This window comes from Coloeus monedula, assembly GCF_965178545.1.
Source record: "Coloeus monedula genome assembly, chromosome: 19".
Lineage (NCBI taxonomy): Eukaryota > Metazoa > Chordata > Aves > Passeriformes > Corvidae > Coloeus > Coloeus monedula.
The window spans coordinates 1,972,144-1,995,142 of record NC_138799.1 but is presented as its reverse complement, the minus strand read 5'-3'; the positions used below and the strand labels follow the sequence as shown (position 1 = coordinate 1,995,142).

The following is a 22,999-nucleotide window of genomic DNA, read 5'->3' as shown; positions in this document are numbered from 1 at the left end:
TCTATTTTTGCACAAAGAACTTCGGGAGAACAAGGAGGTTTTGTAAGCTGCAGCTGAGTAAGTTCCCTGGCACGCTGAAGGAACCTGCTTTATTAAACTAGTAATACACAGCTTAAAACATGGAATGAGCTGGCTCTTGCACAGAGACAGGTGCAATCATTCCTGCCCAGGTCTCCCCAGCACAAATCTTCACACTCCCAGCAACATGTACAACTGATGCAGAGCTGCTAGAAGTCAGGGGCTAGACACTCCACCACCAGCACAGCTTCCTTTAAAAAACACCCGTTTCCACTTGAACCAAACTAAACTTTAAAATTCTCTTCTGGAGGCGAATAGCCAGCTTTTTGCCTTTCCTTTTAGGCCACCAAACCTAAGAGCAGTCCAGTAAAACTGAGCTGCTTGTCTTTTCATGTCTAAAGTAAGGATTGTGGCCATTCCCCCTGCAGCACAGACCAGCATACCTGCTTCACTGAGTATAGACTTGCTACCCCAAGGCTGGGGAGCTCCTGAGCAGCCCCAGCACACAGCCACAGCTCCTGGATGCTCCAGATGAGTACACTGCTTCAGCAGGAGGGGCTGGAAAGCCTTGGTTGCTACCAGCAACCTCAGTGCATCGGGACAGGCGGTTCCCAGCTCTGCTCGACTCCTCAGCAGTCCATGCATTGCTTGTTTTACCTGACTGAAAACACATACTGATTTGCAGAGAGGTGGTGAAGAGCCCAACTCAATGCTCAGCCTACAGCTCCACCCTGCAGTTCACTGAAGACCATGTGAGAGCCTTTATTCATCCCAGATGCTGGCTGTGGGCTGACGGGAGCACATCTTCGGAATGCCGGGTCAGTGCTGGGTCCATGCAAGTCTGATCAAGTGAGAAAAGGCTCAGAAAATATAGATATCTTCAAAAACACTGGAGAAGGGGAGAAAGAGCAACAGTATCTCCAACCACACATGACCTTGACCCAAGCTGGGGATGAGGAAGACTTGCTTACTTCCTCAGGCTGTGAGCAAGGATTAAGTGTCTCTGGGTGGTGGCAGGAGAATGCTGAGTTTCAGACAGGTCACTTCATCACTGAAGCTCAGTGCCACCATCTGCAGTTTCTGAAGGGCTCCCATGACAGCAGCTTCACTGCCCCACAGCCTGCAGTGCTCTGCAGGGCTGGCCAACAGTGATGCTCAGCCTGCCATTGCCAGAATGCCACCAAGCAGGGCTGGCTGGGGCTGTTTTTATCAGCACTAAGGAGCTTAAGCCCTGAGTGTGTCCCAGCTGAACCCCTGTGTCAGCAGCACTACACTGCTCACCCCAGGGGAGGAGGTCTGGGAAAAGCAACAGGGCTGGGAAGAGCCTGGAGGGATATAGGGCGTGGAAGCCAGAGCAGAGCAGACATGAGCAGAGTGACAGCCACATGGCCAGGTGTCAGCTCAGGTGCACCCTGCCATCTTCCAGGCACCCCACTGTTGCCCCCAACTCTGTCCCATGCCTTGGCCTCAACATTAGGTGTTTTGGTGCCCTCTGCACAACCTGCTCTGACCTGTACTTAAGTCTGCTGTGCCTGCAGCAATCCCCTTTGCCACCTTTTTGTTCCCTCAATATCCAGGAACTCAATATCCTGAGACACAAAGGCAACTTCCAGTCCTGGAGCCACTGCAACAGGCAGAGCAGAGCTGTCCTGAATGCTGCAGCCTCTTCCCTGCCCTCTTCACTGTCCCTGCAGCTGGCCCCTGAGCCAAGCTGGCTGATTTGTGCTTTGGCATGGCTTCAAAGTGCTCCTGAGGTTGTTTTTGTCTCAAAGAAGGTGCTGGTACAAATCTGCACCGAGCTGAGCATGTCTGCTGACAGCTGGGCCAGCAACTGAGAAGCACCCGCAGGCCCAGGCCAGCAAGATCCTCAATTTACCAACGCTTGGAAGCCCAGGGGCTCAGCTGGCACAACCAGGAATGGGAGTTTGTTTGGAGGTGGCAGGTAAATCCAGCACAGTGGGAAATACCAGCCCTGAAATGGTCCAGCAGTCCCTTCCAGGCCCAGCAGGCTGCTCTGGTTGGGGACAGACAGCACCATCATTCAGCTCCACCACGGGCCCACAGCAAACACAGTGTGAACACGTACGGGCCAGGCAGGGCCCCTGCCCCAGCACACGGAACAGCCCCTGTGCATTCCTCAGGGAGCAACTCCCACCTGCCCATCCCGACTCCCTGCTGTGACAAAGTGACAGGACCTGTGGCTGTGCAGAGATCAGTGGGTGCTGACCAACCTCAGCTCCCAAAACCACCTGCCACAACACTCCTGTGCCCTAGAGAAGAGGCACAGTTTGAGGAGAATCTGAGGTCAGGATGGTGAGGGCCCTCGAGCTGGTCATCATGTACAACACAAGGAGAGGATGAGGGAACACGGCTTGCCCAGCCTGGGAAGGAAAAGGTTTCAGGAGGACCTAACAGCAGCCTGAGGAGGTTGTCAAGGATGAAATCAGGCTCTTCATCCTGGTGAAGTTAAAATGCTGGTTGAAATGGTAACTTCAAACTGGATATAAAGAAAAATATTTGCTTTAGTTGGAAACATTGTTTTTACACATCTAGAGAGGTTGTAGTCTCCACCCTTGGAGGTTTTTGTGCCCTAGCTGTTTAAAATTTTGAGCAACCTGGTCTAACCCTGTAGTTGCCCCTGCTTTGAGCAGGAGGTTGGACTACAAACCTCCCGAGGGTCCCTCTTATCTGCATCATTCCATGATCTGGACTGAAAAGGCAACATGGAGCTTTTGTAGTTGTTTTAAGGCCACAGCCTCTACACCTCTTCAGGCCCTGATTCTGCCCATGCTGGTGCTGAGAACATTCCTAAAACAGCCAAGCTTCACCCATGTGGCTTAAGTATCACTCATTAGTTAAGCTCCTCCATGGGCTATGCAGGCAGCACATGAGGAATGTGTTGCCTTCCTCGGGTAGACAAAAGGGGCCGATCCTCATTCCTCAGACATCTTGTCACTAGTCCCCAGCCTGGGATGGCAGCAGCTCTTCAGTCAGGGTTATGGATGCCAGCCACTCAGAGGAGATGCTGCTCTCCACTGGTATTTTCCAGTACAAGTAGGCTGGGCCTGGGTGTGCTGTGGGCACACACAGCAGAGCTCTGTGGACTGGCCCCTGCCAGGACTGTGCCCTGTCCTCCCTGTCTGTGGGGTACCCAGGGGTCCCCGCTGGCCTTGGGGAACACAGGTTCACCTTGCACAGCACCCGTCAAACCTGACAAAGGAAGTAAAAATATATATTGCCTATAGAAATCAATCTTTATTTTCAAATGCTGCACTGCATAAAATGTATCTGCTTGCCAGCCCTGTGCATAGACACAGCCCCCCTGCACCCTCCCCACTTCCCTGCTCAGCACAGCACAAGCAGAGCAACTACACACACCATCACTTACACCAGAAGAAAAACCTATTTGCAACCCAATTCTCTTTTCCTGATAAGTGAACGGTGTTCACCTCGAAAAAAATCGCCAGAAAAATACATTTCATTTCTGCATTCAGTTGAAATGATCAGGCTCGCTACAGGGCTGGTCCCATGCGTGGAAGCTGCCGGTGCTTTCAGTGCTCTGCACCTTCTTAACCTGGATAATGAAGCACTCTTAAAGCTCCCCTGCCTGTAATAGTGCAACTGCCTCTCCCAGAAGGCAAAACAGTGCAGAGACACCAGAGGGCAGAGCTCCTCTGAGAACGCCATGGCCCCACGGCTTTGCATCAAGTCATTCCCCTGCAGTGACTGTTGTCCTTGCTCATGTCTTGCCAGACCAGCCATTTTTTTACCAGCAACACACACGTTCTTCCCAAGTGAAAAGTGCTTTCCATTCTTTGCTCCCAACAACGTTTCAGAGAAGTCCCAAATTTCATTCTGTACCCAAGATCTTGTTGGAAATAATATCCATGGGGAAGGCTCTGTAGAGATTTTTGGTGATGGGAATTTGCAGAAACCTGGTTGCCTTTCTTATTTGGAAGAAAGGAGGCCTGCATGACAGGATGTTGAGTGCTTCTGCTTTAACTCCAATGTCCAATCACAGCCAAACCCACAGGTGATGTTCCCAGCAATCTTTGAAGACCTTGCATTTTAGGATCTGTATTTTCTCATGTGTGCAGCAATAGAAGCTGAAATCTCAGCGCTCCTCTTATTCTGGCCATAGTAGTCCACAAAGTCACCATCAGGGCCGAGGAGGTACATAATTATCGTGTGATCCACCTGCAGGAGAGCACAGCACGGCTTGGTAAGAGAGACCACAAAATCACAGAACACCAGCTCAGAAGGGAAATGCATGGCAGGGAATGGGACCAGCAGTGGGATACAGGGACATGCAGGATCGGGAATGGGATCAGGAGTGGGATACAGGGAAATGCGGGATCGGGAATGGGACCAGCAGGAGGACACAGGGAAATGCGGGATCGGGAATGGGACCAGCAGTGGGATACAGGGAAATGCGGGATCGGGAATGGGACCAGCAGGGGGATACAGGGAAATGCGGGATCGGGAATGGGACCAGCAGTGGGACACAGGGAAATGCGGGATCGGGAATGGGACCAGCAGTGGGATACAGGGAAATGCGGGATCGGGAATGGGACCAGCAGGGGGATACAGGGAAATGTGGGATCGGGAATGGGACCAGCAGTGGGATACAGGGAAATGCAGGATCGGGAATGGGACCAGCAGTGGGATACAGGGAAATGCGGGATCGGGAATGGGACCAGCAGTGGGATACAGGGAAATGCAGGATCGGGAATGGGACCAGCAGTGGGATACAGGGAAATGCGGGATCGGGAATGGGACCAGCAGTGGGATACAGGGAAATGCGGGATCGGGAATGGGACCAGCAGTGGGATACAGGGAAATGCGGGATCGGGAATGGGACCAGCAGTGGGATACAGGGAAATGCGGGATCGGGAATGGGACCAGCAGTGGGATACAGGGAAATGCGGGATCGGGAATGGGACCAGCAGGGGGACACAGGGACATACGGGACGGGGGCGCCCCCTGCCGGCGCACCGAAGCAGCCTCACCCATGCACATCCCGGAATTCCAATTGGATTTAGATCAAACTTAACTCCACTGCACATTTATTTAAATGCCGCTGCAAATCCTGTCTGCACCTAACCATGACAACATCTTTCTCAGCAAAGGCACAAAGTTCCGGCGATGGAAGCCACGACTGCTCAGGACTGAAATACAGCCGTGCTCTGAGTTCAGCTGCATTTGAAATGAGACATCACAGCGACATTTCCAGGACCACAAGTTAAAAGGATGCATTAAATTTAATGGCATTTCCTTCATTGAAATAATGGTTCTCAAAATTTTAATTGGTGGTTTTAATTCAGATATTTTACTTTTGAACTGTTTTTCATTTCCTCTGATGCCCTCAGTTCTCGTAAAGGAAAAAAAAAGGAGATCAGATCACGTGTATCCTCACTCACCCTACCACTTGTACCTGCTTTACTTTTGCAGCCTGCTCAGAATGTGGCAAAGCAGGAAGGCCCCAGCAGCTCAGAGCCCTACAAGCAGTCAGTCCAATCACTTCCAGAGAGTAAGATTATGACTACCAAGTTCAGCCTCACTTAAACCTCATTTTCCTCCTTCACACTATTACTCTACATATTTTATTCCCACTTAATTTGCATTAATTAACATGCTCTCTCTTGCAGGTTGTTTGACACAAAAAGAAGATTCCCACAGTACCTGCAGGCAGATATCCAAGTCTCTTGCCAGGAAGACCCCACTCCTTGGTGTCAGTTTAGCAGGCAATGAATTGTTACTCACTTAATTCTCTTTTCTCTCTCTTCCTACCGCCTTAATTTCCCAGTTCCATTTTCACTTTGGAGCACATAGGAGAAGAGCCAGTCAAATGTTACAGATCAGAAAGTTCGACTCTTGCCAGGCTTGCTAGCTCCTGTGCTACTGTCTGCATTTCTGGGATTGTTTAGAACACACTTTGGTGAGGTTCTGAGCTTCTAAGATGGCATCGAGGTTCTGACAGCTTAACATACAGATCTTAAACTTAAAGATCCAACAGCTGGTTTTAAAATGTTTATGCTGCTCTTATCCACAGTCCTGCAGTAAGCAAAGGCTCCTTCTACTTACTATGTAATCATTGTCCTCATCCTTGGGGCCTTCGCTGTAGTACACACGGTACGCTTTAGCCACTTGGTCAATCTGTGCCTTGGTACCAGTCAACCCGATCAGCTTCGGAGAGAATTCTAGATAGAAAGAAGATATTTACACAGTTTAGTAAAAAGAATCCCTTCAAGAAGCTCCTTTTCAGTGCTCTGTATTACATGCTAGGAGACACGGAGAAAGAAAGCAGGAATACCTTTAACATATCTGGCAATGGCTTCTTGGTTGTCCCTCTCAGGATCGATGGTGATGAAGAGTGGGGTCAGATTAGGCAAAGATGGGATTCGATCTGTGACATTAACAATTATTATTTATTTTAGAAAACCAGAAATCACCTCTCATTTCTCTTCAAAGAAGCTCATAGCCACGTAACATCAATCCAAGCCCACCCCAAGTGACTAAAAAAAGACCATTTTGTGCAGCTTTATTTCTGTAATTCATGAAGGAAGCAAATGCCATGAGATGTGATGCTCTGTGATGTCTGTGCTGGGAGTTTCCAGGCCCCCAGCCAGAGCCCCTGCCCTGCTCAGGAGGGACGAAAGATTGGCTCTGCTGGAGAAGATGCTGTGGTGTGATGCATGTGTTGGAACACTGGCTGACACAAGGAAAGCACATCAGAATGGCGGAGCAGGAGGAAATGGAAAGACACAATCCAGGTTCTTTCCTTCATGTTCCAGCCAAAGCCTTCATTTCGGTCTGATTTCCCCCATGCTGGGTTACTATTACCCCTGCTCAGTAATTGTTCAGGGCCTGCAGGCTAAGAAAGCATCCCTAACACAGAGCCTTTTCCCTCCCTCCATTCCACAGCACAGCCACTCTGCTTCAGGAGAGAATCTCATTGAGATGAACAAAACAGAAGGAAAAAAATACTAACATACCTCACAGTCACTTCTTGGCAAAAATACAATGCAATATATTTCCTATAACCTGCCACCATCTTTTTATTCCCAAGTCCCCTGCTATGGAAAGATCAGTGCCGTCATGCCAGACCCTAGTGACAGGTAGATTGATCTATGTACCACTTAGCAATTAATTCAAATACTGAATAATAGCCAGCAGGATTTTGAAAAAAGTATTACCATTTGTGGTATTTTATCAGAATAAACCTGAACCTCCCAAAAACCCTGTTTATGGACCCCTAGGACAACTGAATTCCCATACCAATTTCGTCTACCACTGCAATCATTTTCTCCAGTTCATCAGGACAGATGTCAGGGCAGTGAGTGAAGCCAAAGTAGATCAGCACCCACTGGCCAATGTAGTCCTTGCTGGTCCTGGGCTGTCCCTCATGGCTGACGAGCGAGAAGGGCCCTCCCAGCAGTGGCTTCCCAATGCCTCGGTTTCGTTCCTTCTCCAGTTCTACAAAACACAAGTGGGAATCAAACACACCCATGCCACAATGCACAACGCTTCCCAGGCAAGCCTTGGGAGCAGGCGAGTCAGACACGGCTCAGGGTCATGTCAAGATCCACCAACACCTGTCACACGCAAACCCAACGTGCACACACCTTCCAGAAAGCATTCCTTTTGGCCAAAATCAAATATTCCTTTGAAACATGACATTATCTTTCATTGTTATCCGACTGCATTTTTGTTTAGAAAGAAAGGGAAAAATAAAGACAGATATCTAGGCTGGTGTGAAACACAAGGACCAGCACCCGTTGAAATCAGAACCTACCCTAAAAGCTGCAATATCTCTGTTTTCAACAGTAAATCCATGACAAGGAAATATGTGGCAGCTCCTGCAGGAGAGGGCAAAGCTCACGTGTGGCACGGCAGGAACCCAACGAGCCCACAACACCAGCTCCGTCTCTGCGCTGCACAGCGTGCAGCCAAACACAACTATTCCGACCCAGGAACTTGAAAACGCTGAAGCTCGAATTGCTTTTAATTTCCGAAAATTTTCTGCGGCACTTCCGTAAACGGGGGCACGAGGCGGCCCTGTGCAAAGCCGTGATACAGCGACAGTACCCAAGCAGGTAAAACACATCCGAATGCAAAACCCACATCATCTGAAGACGAAAAATGCTTCTTCTCAACACGAAACGCTACACCCCCGCCGCTCCTCCCTCGCCCCGCACTCACCCTCCTCCTTGCGCCGTTTCACCACCTTCATGCCGGCCAGCAGCCCCCCGCCCAGCACCACGGTGGCCGCCAGCGACCGCCACGACACGAGCTGCGGGGGACAAGGGCTTTGGTGACCGCTCAGGGCGCAGGGGCGGCCCGGCCCGCCGCCCGCGCTCCCTCCGTCCCTCACTCACCCGCCTCTGGGCGCCCGCCCGCGGCCCGCGGCCCGGCGGCAGCTGCGACACCGGGCGGCTGCGGGGCGCGGGCAGCACCGCCCAGCCCCGCACGGCCGGGCCCGGCAGCGGCCACAGCCCCGCGCGGGCCCGCACCGCGGCCGCCCGGAGCCGCCACAGCCCCGCCGCCCCCGCCATGTTCCCGCTGCCCGCACCGCCCCTTCCGCCCCGCCCGAGGCCGCCATGCAGACGGCGCCGCGCGTCGCCTTCGGGGTTGTCGCCGACATCCAGTTCGCGGACGCGGAGGACGGGTACGACTTCGGTGGCTGCCAGCGGCGCTACTACCGGCACAGCCTGCGCTTGCTGCGGGAGGCGGTGCGGGCGTGGGCAGACGAGAGCCCGCCGATAGACTTTGTGCTGCAGCTGGGCGACAGCATCGACGGGCAGAACGTCCGGCGCGGCGAGGCCGAGAGCGCCTTGCAGCAGGTGCTGGCGGTCCTGGGGGAGCTGTCGGTGCCGGTGCACCACGCGTGGGGCAACCACGAGCTCTACAACTTCAGCCGGGCCCGGCTGGTGCGCTCCGGGCTGTACAGCCGCCCCGCGGGGGGCTCGGACGGGCCCCCGGACAGGGAGTGCCACGCCTATCACTGGAGCCCGGCCCCGCGGCTCCGCCTCGTCGTGCTCGACACCTACGACGTGAGCACCCTGGGCACGGAGCCCGGCAGCCCCCGCTACCAGGAGTCCGTGCGGGTGCTGCGGGAGAAGAACCCCAATGATGACCTCAACAGCCCCGCAGGTACCTCCGGCTTGGCAGGGGCGCGGGCGGCCGAGCCCTCGCTGCGCGGAGCTCCGGTGCTGACAGCGGGATGCCGAGGGCTCGAGCATGTGCCTCATTGCTTCCGGCCTCCGCCGCCTCCCTGCCGTCCTTGCGGCTCTAGGCGGGCACAGGAGATGCTCCCCCGTACAGCTGGTGCTGCCCCGGTGCCTTTGGGCTGGGTCTGTGCTGTGCTCTGTGCCCCGCAGTGTCGGAGCACCACGCAGCTGCTGGTGAAGCGGCTGTTGCAGAGCTCCGAGTTGTGCCCGCCCTGTGCCATGCGGCGGGGGACACCCAGCAGTGGAAACCATGTTTGTGTAGCGTGACCAAAACTCCCGGAAACACTAACAGATAATCGTCTCCTTTGCGCAAGGAGGCTGGAGTTTTGATCCGAGAAATGCAAAAAAAAACCCCAAAAGGTTCTGAGAGTAAACCAACCATCAGCAGATTTACATAAGGCAAATAGAGGAGCCATGGGAGGTGTATACATTTGTGCCTAACCTTCTTCTTCGTTGCAGGGCTCAAAGAACCTTACTTTGTAGCGTTTAATGGAGGATTTAGCCAAGCCCAGCTGGACTGGTTCAATGAAGTCCTCAAGTTCTCTGATGAAAACCAAGAAAAAGTTATAGTTATGGGTAGGTGGATATGGGGGGGAGAGTATTAGAGAATCAGAATGATTTGTGCTGGAAGGGCCCTGAAAACTAATCTAGTTCCAACCCCTGTATTTGATGGGGGGTATATACTCCCATGGAAATATGTGGGAAAAAAAAGTTAGCTAGCCTGTGTATGTTAGCTGCGGAAAACATGTAGCAGCTCTTGTGGCCCTGGTGAGATGGAACCTGTGAAAGAGCAGAACAGCAACCATGCCTCACTCTGGGGTGAGCTTTCTGTACTCAGCTGGATGGCTGAACTTCCCTAGCAATGAGGCGAATTTGTTACAGTTTCTCTCTTATTTCCTTTCCCTCTGGACTGCAGGTCATGTGCCCATTCATCCGTATGCTTCAAACGGGGTTTGCCTGGCCTGGAATTACGAGGCTGCCCTGTCAGTCATACACTCGCACCGGTGCGTGGTCTGCGTCCTCGCAGGGCACCTGCACGACGGCGCCTACTGCCTGGACTCTCACGGAGTTCATCACCTCACCTTGGAGGGGGTGATCGAAACGCCACCAGAAAGCAACGCTTTTGGAACGATTTACGTCTATGAAGATAAAATGATACTAAAGGGAAGCGGCAGAATTCCCGACAGAGTTATGCATTTCTGAAATACGAGGCAAGTATAGATTGCTCTTCTTCAGGAAGGACTCGGACAAAAGCACAGGAGATTCAGCTGTTTGCTTTTAGAAAGCTGTGCATGGCTGATACTTAATTGCTTTAGCTCAGACATTTTTCTCTTGGATACGGAATTTTAGAAATTATGTTTCTGTAAGAAAATACTTGATTTCTTTCTGGAGAACAGAGAAGGCCAGTAACTGAAATAAAATATATTTGAGTACAGAATGTTGATGTGAAACACCCAATCCAGACTGGATTGTTACTGTGAAAAGATGCAAACCATATAACGAATACTGTTCAAAAAAACCCCACTGCTATTCTCTCAGTGAGCATTAAAGCATGCAGAGTTGTACCTGCCCAGCCACATCCCAATTTATTTCTTTTCTGTGAACATCACAGTAAGGTCTCATGTCTGGCAGAATATATCCACTGTGTAGCCTAATTCAGTCTTCCAACATTGCTTTAAAAGACTGAAGTAATCCTCAGAAAAAGCTAAGGAGACTGGAGACCATCTGTGCTGCACCATGGAATGCTGCAGATACTTGGGCTGTGCTGTGTGTACACAGCTGGGATCACCTGCAGCAGTGCCAAGAGAGCGAGCCCTGACACTGATCTAAAGAAAGGGAGTTGTGTGCTACACCTGGAGCTGTCCTGGCTCTGGCCCAGCCAGCTCCTGAGTCCAGTGTATCCACCTGTGCTTCCTTCCCCAGGATGAATAATGGGGACATGCTTGCTGCTGCGTGGGTCCTGCTTTCCAAGAAAAATTAGGTGAGTGGCAGAGTTGTGACAGTGCCCACATCTGCTGGTGACAGGTTTGAATATGCATCTCCCAGAAAATAAAAGATACGGAGGCTTTCACTGAGTTTTCTTTAAAATATAGTGTTTATTACTCAGTAAAACCAGTGATTTTCAGTTAAAAATAGCAAAAATTATTTTTTCAGCTATATTCTACTTAGGACAGAAATACAGACTGCTCAATTTTCCAGTACGTCTGAAATGGATTATCCAGGCACATATTTGAAAGTTCCATGGTTGTAAATAGTAATTTATTAAAATAGTATTTGCTTTACTTGTCCCTTATGTTACAGAATGGTAGATTTCCCAAAGTATGAGGTGATTGGAGAGTGATCCAGGGATGTGATGATATCTTGAATATACCATTAGAACACACATTGGATCAATGGTGCTTGGAAAATGTAAGCAGCAGGCAGCTGAACAGCGGTTTCCATAGAAAAATTCCCCACTCAGATTTGACAGTGTTCCTCAACATCTTACTAAATCTCAAGTGGCACTGCTGGAAGCAGCCAGGTGTTCTTTGGTCCTATCAAACTGACACTAACCTTTCATTAAGCACCAAAAACAAAGGCAAGTAAGGACAGCATAGTTACTGTAGCCTTTCTCCCACCCAATTAAATCACCGTTTTGCAGTGTGTTGGCCAAGACTCTCGCATGTCTTTGTTCACATAAATGTACAGCCACGAAACAAAGGGGAAGAGGGCAACAACGACTGCAGCAACCAAGTGAACTCCTCCCAGGGGACTCCTAGAATGGAAGAAATGCAACAGAGTTACTTCAAATCACTGAATCTTTAAGGTTGAAAAAGACCTCCAGGATCATCAAGTCCAACCTTGGACTGTATACCACCATGCCCACTAAACCCCATTGTGCAGTGCCACGTCCAGTTTTTTTTTTGAACACTTCCAGGAATGGTGACTCCGTCACCTCCCTGGGGAGCCTGTGCCAATGCTTGACCAAAATCAGCCATGTGTTTTCAAGGAGCTAGTCACTAAATGTGAACATGAGAATGGATTATAAAAAAGAGAAAACTTACTTTGCTGAACTGCGACAAAGACTCATCCATACTGTAATAATCACCAGACCAAACAATTCTCTAAAAAGCCAACCAAAAAACAGATCAGAAAATAATACAAACACATGTCTACGTTCAGGCAATACAAATTTTGCCCCCACAGCAGTTCTTCTTCTTCTCTAAAGGAGAAGAACTACTTCAGTCATCTTCTTCTCCTTTGGAGAAGTTCAATATATTTTACTAGGATTATAATTACAAAGGTATTTACAAGAATTAACTTTGCTTCCTACCACAAATCTTCAAACAGACATGACAGCTAAACAGCTGTGGAAATTCCTGCCTCCACTTTTTGTTCTACTGCTGGACTTACATTCCGTAGCACATTTCTCTCATTAACATAGGCAAAGCAGGCACATTTCTCTCATTAACACAGAGCAAAGCAGCATCCCAGTTTTGTCATTAGGTGCAGAAGTAGCTGCCAGTACTTTGCAAGCACCTACTTTTTAGGCAACTCCTGAATGTCCAGGTGAGAAATTCTCCCTCCTCAATCCCTAGCAGTTTCAAGGACTCAGCAGCCCATGCCAGATAAACATGCATTTGGTATTGCCTCAGAAGTTTTCAAAACATTAACTACCACTCCTACAGCTCCAGGAAAAGAGTACAAAGCTGTTTCACTGTGCTTGTGCCCTGGTCTCTGAAAGCCAGACCAAGTAAATCTAACTGCCACAATCAGGGAAGCAATGACTGTTGACTTCCCTGTGTCCAAGGAGTCACTGGTTTGGAGCATTATGGTCCCTCCTCTTTGGTCTGATTCCTCTGGACCAATAGCACTCACTGCAACAGCCCAGAAATAAAGTTTTGGAAGGTGACATCAGAAGGAGACGGCCTGGTGAGCTGGATTCGGGCAGGGGCAAATAAAACCCACTGCTTACCTGCCTTCCTCTTCGTGAAAAATGTTTCCTTGGGCATAAGCAAACAAAGAGTAAGCCAAGGCAATGGTCCCAACAACACAGACCACAGAATGAAGGTCACAGAGGCTCCTCCAAACATCATTATCTGAGGAAAAAACCAGACTGTCAGCAACTATCATGAAGCATAAAGTAAACCCTAAGCATGTGTGTCTTCCAGAGACCTGAATGGCAAATACCCCTTGGTGAATTTACATAAACCTGCAGTTTAACAAAAGTTGTGCTATTCTAATCTTTATTTTCCACAGATCTTGACACAAGGAGAAACCTAACTGTGAGTTTAACATGCAGATTCTCTTGACCAGCCAAATGCCATTATGCCGCCTATCACACACACACAAACCTCCCCTGAAATGTTCAAAACCACAAATGACCAACCCTCATGAGTTCTGAACTTAGGAATGCTGCCACTTTATATGCTTCAGGTAGCTGGAATGCTATTGACTGCAGCAGTGTAATTTGTGACAATACCACACACTCCTGAAGGTTTTCTCTTTTAAGTGTGATTTTAGTTTTAGCCAGTGTAAGTATTCACCCAGAACAGATACAGTCACTTTGTGTATATAAAATGGCCTTATGTAAAATTATTTCCATTGAATTAAAATACAAAAATTTTAACCATGTTCTGAAGTCCTGAAACAAATCTGGTATGAATGATCCTCTGAACTGCCATTAGCCCCCACAGCAAACATCCTTGGAAACACAGCCTTTGAATGTTCTTACTGCTCCCATTGCTCTGTGGGGCAGCAGCAATACCTGGCACTGAACAAGACCTTTAGCACTTTCACGGGACTGTGCAAAGCTCAGCTGCTCTTGCATGAGGTAGATAAACAAAAACACAGATTTATAACAATGAAACAAATTGAATTAATGTGCTAAGGTCAACACAGAGCCAGGTTCAGAGCATGCTCCCAGGCTTCTGCTCCAGTCGGGCTTTGAGCTGGAATCAGGGTGCAGGCCCATCCCAGCAGCTGGGCTTTCTGCAGGGCTCCTCTCCTCCCCTGCAGCATGTCCAGCCACCAGCACTAAAGCAATGACCAGCTTTTGCAGAAACAGATCCTGCAGCTTTTTGCCCTCAGAAGGTAGTAGGATGTGTTTCCACACAGCCCGATTTTAATCTGTGGTTTAATTAAAAAAAAAAAAAGCAAAACAACCTTTTGGGGGCAAAATTTGAGCAGAGACTGTTTTGCACACCAGTATCATACCTGTTACTGAAGGGTTGATGCTGACAAGCAGTGTCAGGGCAGCTGGCACTAAGTAGACAACCTGTTAATGACATATAAATCTACTCGGCAGCAAAACTTTGCAAGGTCAGGAAGCAGAAGTACCCACCCACAGCAGCACTCCCCCCCTTTACTGCAGTTTGTCAGAGGCACAGAGCAGATCCCAGTCCCTTGCCCTCCGGCATGCCCTGGTCCTGCTAGTGCTCATCTTCACCATCATCACGCAAAATCCCGGGCCATGAGCCCAGAGCGAGCCCTTGTTCCTCCGCTCCTGGGTTACGGACCTGACCAACCACTGCAGAGCCCGTTCCCTGAATCCCGATCCTCCAGGGAAAGCACTGACGGGACAGGGTCCTCCCCGGCCCTGGGCTCCCCAAACTTTCCACCTGCGCTGGGGCGTTTTGCCCGCCTTTGGTGCCGCTGCCAGAGGCGCTCACGCACCCCGGGGCACGCAGGGGCAGCCCCTGCCCTGGAAGCAGCTCCTGTCACACACAGACTGTCCCCGTCTGCCCTCAGCTCCCAGCCCGGCGCACGGGGCCGGGGGCTGCTCATGGGGCCGAGGCAGGGCGGGCACAGGAGGGGGGTTCGCTCCCCGTTTCCCTTCGAGGCCCAGCTGAGCGGCAGAAGGCGGGTCCCGCTGGTGACTCAAGGCAAGCACAGGGACATGGGCACAGGGGAGCCCCGGGTACGAGGAACGGGAGCAGCTCGGAGCGCTCTGCACAGGGAAGAGATGCTCTGCAAGGGCAGGTGCGGATCTAGGGTGAAGTAAGGCAGATCCTGGAAGCACGGTCGGATTCCAGCCGTCGCTGCAGTAGAGACATCGTTTTCCCGGCGTCTGCCTGCTCTTCAGCTGGAAGCCGGGAGCAGGTTTCCTTTGGCGGCTCCGGATCGGACGGGCGCAAGCAGAGAGGGGCTGGGGCCACCGGGATCTCCGGGGCAGGAGGAGCCGAAGGGCAAGGGAAGGGCGGCCCGTACTCACCATCCACAGCCCCGCGTCGGGGTCGTTCACCTGCAGCGGGAGGCGTGCACTGAGACCCCACAGCCGCCGGCCCGGCCGAGGCCGCGCTCCGCAGGAGGGGAGCGGAGGGGACGGGAGGGAAGCCCCGGCCTCACCTGCACGGCAGCCGCCAGCCCGAAGAAGGCAGCCATGAAGACATTGCAAAGCCGCCACAGCCGCGCCGCCATGGCCGGGGCGGGCCGGGGGCGGGACAGAGGGGCGGGCCCCGGCCCCGATCCCGGCCCCGATCCCGATCCCGATCCTGATCCCGATCCCGGCCCCGATCCCAGCCCCGATCCCGATCCTGATCCCGATCCCGGCCCCGATCCCGGCCCCGATCCCGGCCCCGATGCCGATGCCGATCCCGGCGCCGATGCCGAGCCCAGCCCAGCGGGGCTGCCTGGGACGGGACGCTCAGCACAGCGATAGTGCCAGGGAAGCGAGGCCCTGGCACAGGTTGCCCAGAGAAGCTGTGGCTGCCCCATCCCTGGAATTGTCCAAGGCCAAGGTTTGGCAATCCTATGAGTGATCAAAGTTCAGTGACACAAGAGCAAGGGAAGGCAAAAGGGCCCTCTGTCTCTCCTGAGGGTACGGTGGGAAGGAGGGATTGGTTTACCAGTTGTGGCGTTCTTTGCTGCTCTAATTCACAGAATATTCTGAGCTGGAAGGGACCCATAAAAATTATCGAGTCCAAGTCGATAAAATGGCCCACACGGGGATCAAACCCACAACCTTCATGTTAGCACCGTGCTCTGGCCAACTAAGCTAAATGGAATTCCAAAGCAATCAGGCTGTAACATGCCTTAGAAATAAAAAGATCTTTCGGTGTTGGGTGTGCTTACTGCAAAGAAAAGGTCGAGGCTGTCCGCTTTAAAGCTTTACCAACTATCCCGAGCACTTCCTCCAACCACCCGCTCCAGGGACACAGGAGACTTTATCGGCAGAAGGCAATACTGACTTCTCCCATGAGAGGGAGGCCAAGAACCTTTAATATCCTTGAGTAGAACTTGAGCTACTTGTTCCTCGATATTAGGCAAAACATCTTCTCTCCTTATGACTCTCTGGATCTCCTACTTACCCCATAGCAGTCCAAGCTTATCTTCACTTTGGCAACTCCACCTGTAAAGAGCAGAGGCAGCAGGGATGGGCCCTGCAGCCAAGCTGTGATATTGAGAGCCAGGATGTTTCCCAAGGGCCTGTACCAGAGATGTTACTACAACACTGGCATAGTCACCCATCGCAGGGACCCATTCCATAATGGCCCTCATCATTGTGTCATGAATGGTTATAGATTGGTTTAGGTTGGATCAAAAGTGATAAAAAGGCTCTGGGTGGGCAGGTGAAGGGTTTGGGGGCTTTGGTGTGTTCCTGGCCCCAGAACCCTGACTGCAATTCCAATAGGGACATCTGGAGATAAATGCATAGTTGCACAGCTGATATTGCCAAAAGGGCTCTGGGTTTAGTTGCCTTAACTGGTGGGTCAGGTGCCAGGAGCAGGGAAGGATGAGGCCCACCTTCCTGAGAATGGGAGCAGCCCCATATTCCCTGATTGACCAACTTTAGAGGACACATTTCTGAAGCAAAGGCAAACCCATCCCTGGGATTTTTTTCGCTGAAGGACCTGGGTGCACCAGGTGGGTAATGCAGAGGGACAGGAAAACATGATACATACCTCAAGGGGATTTGATGTTTGGGTGAGAACAGTCTGTAATGTTGAATTGCATGTGTAATATTGGTTGTTGAATGACAATGCCACAGTGTATCATAGCTACCATGGACTGCTCCAGATGCGCCAGTCATGGACTAAATGAACTCAACAGACATCTTTGTGGGGATGGCCAGTGACTACTGAAATAATACCTGTGCTTGTGTAGATTTATATGAATATACATGTATATGTATGTAACATAGTTGGAAAGTATAAGATCCGGGCATGATGTAAATGGTACAGAATAAGGGGTGGATGATGTTCTGGTTGCAGAGAGAAGGGAACATCAGGAAAAAATGCTGACAAACCACTCTCATTTCCTGGTGTGGCACAAATTTTTAGGCATAAAGTGAAAAGTAACAGATGTCACATATGTTGACTTTAGGAAGGTTTTTAACACTGGCGTTCCTGACCCCTTCTTAAGAAGATAAAAGGGCATGGTGAGTGTAAAACTGGTGAGATCATTGTACCTCAAGTGCTAATTATCAGTGTTTGTCAAAATGGAAGGACATATTCAGGGAATTTTTGCAGGGGTCCATTCTGATGCCAGATATTTTTAATTACTTCAGTTAACAGCCTGGATGATTAACACCCATGACTGCCTTATTAAACCTGGTAATTACTCCAGGCTGTTGAGGACAGCAAAGACAACAGGATTCAGCATTTGATGGAGAAATGGCCTGCAATCTATAGGGCAATATTCAACAAGTACAACTTCCAGAATTACTTTTATGAGCAGTGAGCAACACAGGTTCAGGTGAGGGAACTGGGTGGATGCAGTTTTCAAAAAAAACCTAAACCAAAAACCAACCAACCAACAACAAACCAGAAAAAAAAAACCCCAACAAAAAAACAAAAAAACCCCCCCCACCAACCCAAAAGCACCCCCCCCCCAAAAAAAAAAAAAAAAAAAAGAAAAAAAAAGAAAAAAAAAGAAAAAAGTGTCTATAGTGTAATGGAGAGCAAACTGAACACCAGCAATGGAAAAGGCAAATGCCATCCTGGAGCATGTGAGCTGTAGCCTGCAAGGCAAGCTGGGGTAGTATGCCTAGCTAGGGATGCTGTACTTCAAAAAATGCAGATGAACAAAGAAAACATCAAAGGAGGTCAGTGAGGATGCTGGGAGGCATAGAAAACATGAAGAAAGGCTGAAGGAAATGAATTGATGTAATGTGTAGAAGAGAAAGCTGAGGCGAGGACAGGAAGGGAAACATTGCGGTTCAATGTTGCACATCATCAAGTGCCCAAGGGGTCATTTTAAAGGCCATGGCCATAGTGAACAGGGCAGGATATAAAAGATTTCAAATTAAAAATAAACCCTGCAGTTAGGCTTTTGGATGATGTTAGGATGTGTGCCAGAACAGATTGCTAGGGAATGGCACAACTGGAGGTCTTTAAGGGAAGGTTTCACAAACATGTCAGAATGGGTACTGTTGATCTTCCCAGACTTGCAGTGAGGGGAAAGTATGACTTTACCTAATTGTAAACAAACCACATGTAGGTGGCACAAAGCAGAAGTGGAAGTCAGCTTGCGCCAGTGTTTGCCAGTGGGCACTGGGTTTCTGCATCATAGCCTGTGGGGTGCCAACCCTGGACCTGCACTCAGGGGTTAATGCAGAAGAGAAGGCTTAAGCAAAACAGACGAGAAAGAAGAGATGTGGAATTAGGGAGGGGAGCAGTTCTGAGCTCTTCTCCCACTTCCTGACAAAGGTGAGCTCAGCAGAGTGTGAGTTGCTCCCTGCAGAGCAGGGTTTGGGCAGAAGGCTTTTTCAGGGGCTTTTTCAACCTTTCTCCCGGACCACCCCCCAACGGAGCAGGGAAACCAGAAGACTCACAAGACTCTAGAATGGAAGAAGATACTTTCCTAAGTTCAAAACATACGAGGAAAGAAAAATCTTGCCTTAATATGCAGCAAGAGGAATCAATATGAACTGAACTGGGAGAGAAAGAAGAAAAAATCAAGGCAGGCTGGGGAGGCAGCTCCTGCCCCAACCTCCTCCCGCACTGCACTTGCACAAAGGATGATGGTTTGCAGTTCCTGGAGGCACTTCCAGTGTGTGTTCAGGGCTGTATTATCACCTCCACAGTGGCCTGGGCAACGGAGCAGCAGGGAAAGAGTCCTCATACTTCTAACACGTGGGACATCCAGCTCTTACCTCAGCCCATCTCCATTCATAAAGGGGGTCACTATTATTTCTGTCACAAAGATGAGGGCACAAGACCTCCTGTAGGCGAAGGGACTCCCCTCAGTCATGCAGCAGGCTGGAGAGAGCCCACGGCTCTGGGGAAACCATTTCACTTCTCTAATTCACAGTATGTGCTGCCCCTACGACTAGGAGTGTAGGTTTGCTGAAGTTAAGAGGAATGGTCAGAAACCATGTGCTGGCATGAACAGCAGTGGCCAAGAGCAGAAGGAAAATGAGAGGGAGGCCGATGGTGGCAGGAAGAGGCTCATGCCCTGGGTATCCGGGAAAGCACGGCAAGGAGTTATGCCCTGTGGTCTCGGGGGAGTCAGGAGAAGTTTGCAAGGGGCTGTCTGTGTGGGAGAGGTCCTAACCCTAGGGTGAAGATGAGAAATGCGATAAAGCTGCTCGGGCCGACTGCCGGCCCCCGAAGGGCCTCCCCGGCCACAGGGACGTGAGACAGGACAGCAGATGTCCGGGCGGCCCCGGCGGAAGGGCTGGCGGGGCCGAGCGCGGTGCGGGGTCCCCTGACAGGCTGCGGGCGATGCCCCCCGGCCCGAGGGAGCGGGAGCGAAGCGGAGCCGCAGGACCGCCCGGGGATGGCCCGTCCCCCCGCGGGAGGCAGCGCCGCCCCCTCCCCGCCGCAGCGGTGCCGCAGGCGCGGGGCCCCGGCGGGGAGGGGTTTCGCGGCCCCAGCCGGGGGCGGACGGGCGGCGGGGCCGTGTGTCCTGCCCTGCCGGGGAGGGCCCTGCGCAGCGCCGCCGCCGCTGCTCCCGCTCCGCGCACAATGGCGACTCCCAGCCCCAGCGGCGGCTCCGGGGGGAGCGGGAGCGGGCCCGGCCCGGGCGCCGCCAGCAGCAGCAGCAGCAGCAGCATGCAGGGTAAGCACCACCGGCCCGGGCAGCGCCGGACCTCGCCGAGCCGGGCCGGAGCCGCCGCGGGTCTCGCCCTGCCCGGGCCGTGGGGACCCCTGGGCGCTGCCGGCTCGCGCCCCCCGCGCTGGGCCGCGGCTGTGGAGCGGCGCTGCCCGTGGGAAGCCCCGGCTCGGCCCGGCCCTGGCGGCCCCGCTCCGGGCCTGCCCCGCTGGCGGCCCGGCCGCGCCCGGCGCGCTCGGCGGGAGGAAGCGCGGCCCTGGCCCTGCCCGCCGGGGCTGCCGGGGCTCAGGGCCTGCCCGGAGCTCGGCCCCGGCCGCTGGGACAAAGGCTGGGCTGGACGCGGCTCCGGCCTCTCCCGGCCGGGGACGGTTCTGCGGCCGCTCCGGGTGACCGGTGCAGGCCGCGGCTGCAGCAGCATCCCTGGGGGCCCCGGCCGGAGCGAAGTGCGCTGGGAGCGGCCCATGCCCGCAGGAGCCCCGCGGTGCGGCCGGGGAGCGGCGGCGGCCGGGCCGGGGCTGCGGCACGACGGCACTGCCCCGGCCAGCCGCGGGCTCCCCCGGTCCTCCGCCTCCGGTATATGCTTTTCTCAAGACAAACGTTTCAGTAAAATCAGTTCAACGCGAACTTGCGGTTCAGTTTCGTTCCGTTCCGATGGAAATTTACAGTGCTGCAGCGGGTCGTGTTGGTTCCCACCGGCACTTGTTGATGGTTGAGCAGCCTTGCAAAAACGGTGGATGTTTGTTTTTCAGAAAGGCCTCTGCAAACCCTTTGAGTTTCTCTTTTAAAGTTAGACCACTGAAAAATACTCTTTGGTTGAGCAGCATTTTAGGCCTTATTAGGCTGAGGTGGCACAGTGCTGGTTTGTTTTTTTTTTTTTTTTTAAATTAAATACAGGGATGGTAATATTAAAGAAGCAGTTTGCCTTGTTTTGGGAGCAGGAAAAAGGAAAGGTTACTCTCTCTGTGACAGAAGTGCAGGTACTGTCATGAAATAATGTTTGTCACGTTTATTTGCTCTATTCTGTGTTCTGTCCTCCTGGTATGGACTGTGCTGAGACTGGTGGGGACTTCTTTGGGCAAAGAACTGATGGTTAAACTGAAGAATTTGGTATACTTGGAGTAAAAAGGTGAATTTTGGCTCCTTGTAGCTTCTACTTCATGAAGGATTACGTTTTGGGCCTTGTCAAGGTAGTATTATCCATCTTTCAAAAACCAGAGTCCCAGACCTTGTGAATGAAATGCATGGGTTAAAAGCTTGACCATGATATGCCAAAGCAGCAGTGATTAAATAAGAACTAGCCTTGTAGTTCAGTTACAGCCCTCGATGTTGCCCCTTGTATTTCCACCTGACCCATTTTTCATATTTGAGTCGTTCCTCTGAATCACCTGTGTCTCCAAGGCTGAGAGTTGGTTTTGCACCCTGGCACCTGTGATGCCCTGTGAGCTCGTGGTGATGTAGCATCTGCATGCTCTCTCCAGTGGAGGAAGGGCAGTTGGTTCTGCTGTAGGTGGTTTAAAGTGGCTGTTTAAATATGGATTCAGGACTATGGGCCAGTGTGATGATGCCCAAATGCCGGTGGTTTTTCCTAAGGTAACAGATGAGTGTTTAGGTGTCCCAGGAGGAGTTGCGTGTGGGATCCTGGATGGGCTCTGGAGCAGCAGATTGCTGTGGCTGTGATGGTTCCTGGAACCTGCAAGAAACTCTGTCCCAGAAGGACCGGTGTTGCCACACCACCTGCATGGGCTCTGGGTGCGGTGGGAAGGGGCTGGACGTGGCTGCAGGTGGTGTGCAGGCTGCTGGGGCAGATCTGGCTGCTCTCCAAGATGCACAGTGGCCTTGCCCACAACATGTGTTCCTGCTGATGCCAAGGCAAGCTGAGTTGAACAAAGAAAACCTGACAAAAGTGGCGAGTGTTTCAAAGTTGGGGATGCCCAGCTTGTGGTGGGGCTGGGCAGGCATTGGAGCAAGGGAGGTGCAGGAATTCATTGCTGGGTGGGGAGAAGAGTAGGTGGGACTGCGTCGGTGTTGATTTAATTGGCTTAAACAGCATGACAAGGTGGAGCAGGGAAGTCATTAAGCTGGAAAAAAGTAATTATATTAAAAAAAAAAGTTCTGCTCAGTTAATTTTCAGCCAGAAACGCTCTGACCTGGGTTGTGCAACTGCTGCTGTGACGGAGGTGGCAGTGGGAGAGGATGGAACTCTCATGCCAAGGGACTGTGACAGTGCTCCCCTGGACAGCAGTCTGTTGCTTTTGGAGACCCTGCCCGGAGGCCATGTGCTTGGGCAAGCTCACCTGGGGAGAGAGTCCCTTGCAGGGGATTTCTGTTTTGGTGTCAAGGCCAGCAGTTTTATAAGGAGTATCAGCTGTCACAGCATTCATCAGGGTCTGGGGATACGGCAGAGTCGTGAGGATGGTGGTACGGGGGAGAAGTCTTCAGAGAAATTGAGGCCCATCACATTGATGTCTGGGGCAAGGGTAGCACATCCAGAAGGTCTCTGCAAGCCACCCAGTTTTGGTTTTCATTCTGTATCCTACACCATTTTTGATACACACAGGCTAAAGTCCTGCAGGTGACAGTACAGAGGTGAAGGGACACTGCCCTGTCCATGTGCTGGGCTCGCTGTGCAGCCATGACCCTCAAGCCTGGTGATCAAGCAAGGGGTTGCTTCAGGCCTTCTCACCTTATTGTTCTGTGTTGCCCCAGCTTCAAGCTCATGTCTTCTTTTGGCTGCCTGGGTCAGCTGCCCATGCCAAAGGACCTGGAGCTTCACT

The 22,999-nt window shown here is 51.7% G+C and overlaps 4 protein-coding genes across 7 annotated transcripts in view; 2 read left to right on the top strand and 2 right to left on the bottom strand.

Moving 5' to 3' along the window:
* Window positions 1–3,353: 3,353 nt before the first annotated feature.
* On the bottom strand, window positions 3,354–8,724 carry SCO1 (synthesis of cytochrome C oxidase 1). 3 transcript variants are annotated; one of them, XM_082294251.1, is made up of 6 exons: window positions 8,591–8,724; window positions 8,221–8,311; window positions 7,297–7,494; window positions 6,332–6,424; window positions 6,103–6,218; window positions 3,354–4,215 (listed from the first exon to the last, which is right to left on the bottom strand). In XM_082294251.1, exons 1-6 carry the CDS (start codon window positions 8,660–8,662, stop codon window positions 4,087–4,089), a joined length of 699 nt encoding a protein of 232 aa, XP_082150377.1. In that variant the 5' UTR covers window positions 8,663–8,724; the 3' UTR covers window positions 3,354–4,086. The 3 variants fall into 3 exon arrangements, with proteins under 3 accessions (XP_082150377.1, XP_082150379.1, XP_082150378.1); XM_082294253.1 differs by lacking the exon at window positions 8,591–8,724 and adding an exon at window positions 8,397–8,422; XM_082294252.1 differs by having other exon boundaries at window positions 4,140–5,931.
* ADPRM (ADP-ribose/CDP-alcohol diphosphatase, manganese dependent) lies at window positions 8,619–10,673 on the top strand (the record flags this gene model as incomplete). Its single annotated transcript, XM_082294250.1, has 3 exons — window positions 8,619–9,171; window positions 9,708–9,824; window positions 10,165–10,673. The coding sequence occupies 3 exons, from the start codon at window positions 8,619–8,621 to the stop codon at window positions 10,449–10,451; spliced, it is 957 nt and encodes a 318-aa protein (XP_082150376.1). The 3' UTR covers window positions 10,452–10,673.
* Window positions 10,674–11,256: 583 nt separating this feature from the next.
* On the bottom strand, window positions 11,257–15,657 carry TMEM220 (transmembrane protein 220). Of its 2 annotated transcripts, XM_082294063.1 has the most exons (6): window positions 15,576–15,657; window positions 15,442–15,471; window positions 14,445–14,505; window positions 13,204–13,327; window positions 12,293–12,352; window positions 11,257–12,003 (listed from the first exon to the last, which is right to left on the bottom strand). In XM_082294063.1, exons 1-6 carry the CDS (start codon window positions 15,645–15,647, stop codon window positions 11,871–11,873), a joined length of 480 nt encoding a protein of 159 aa, XP_082150189.1. In that variant the 5' UTR covers window positions 15,648–15,657; the 3' UTR covers window positions 11,257–11,870. The 2 variants fall into 2 exon arrangements, with proteins under 2 accessions (XP_082150189.1, XP_082150188.1); XM_082294062.1 differs by lacking the exons at window positions 11,257–12,003; window positions 12,293–12,352; window positions 14,445–14,505 and adding an exon at window positions 12,368–13,105 and having other exon boundaries at window positions 15,576–15,649.
* Window positions 15,658–20,041: 4,384 nt separating this feature from the next.
* The window catches only part of MAP2K4 (mitogen-activated protein kinase kinase 4), a 75,007-nt gene continuing 72,049 nt past the window's right edge, over window positions 20,042–22,999 (top strand). The window contains exon 1 of the mRNA XM_082294315.1: window positions 20,042–20,231. Coding sequence (XP_082150441.1) covers window positions 20,138–20,231 — 94 coding nt within the window. The 5' untranslated portion in view covers window positions 20,042–20,137. The remainder of the gene's footprint in view (window positions 20,232–22,999) is intronic.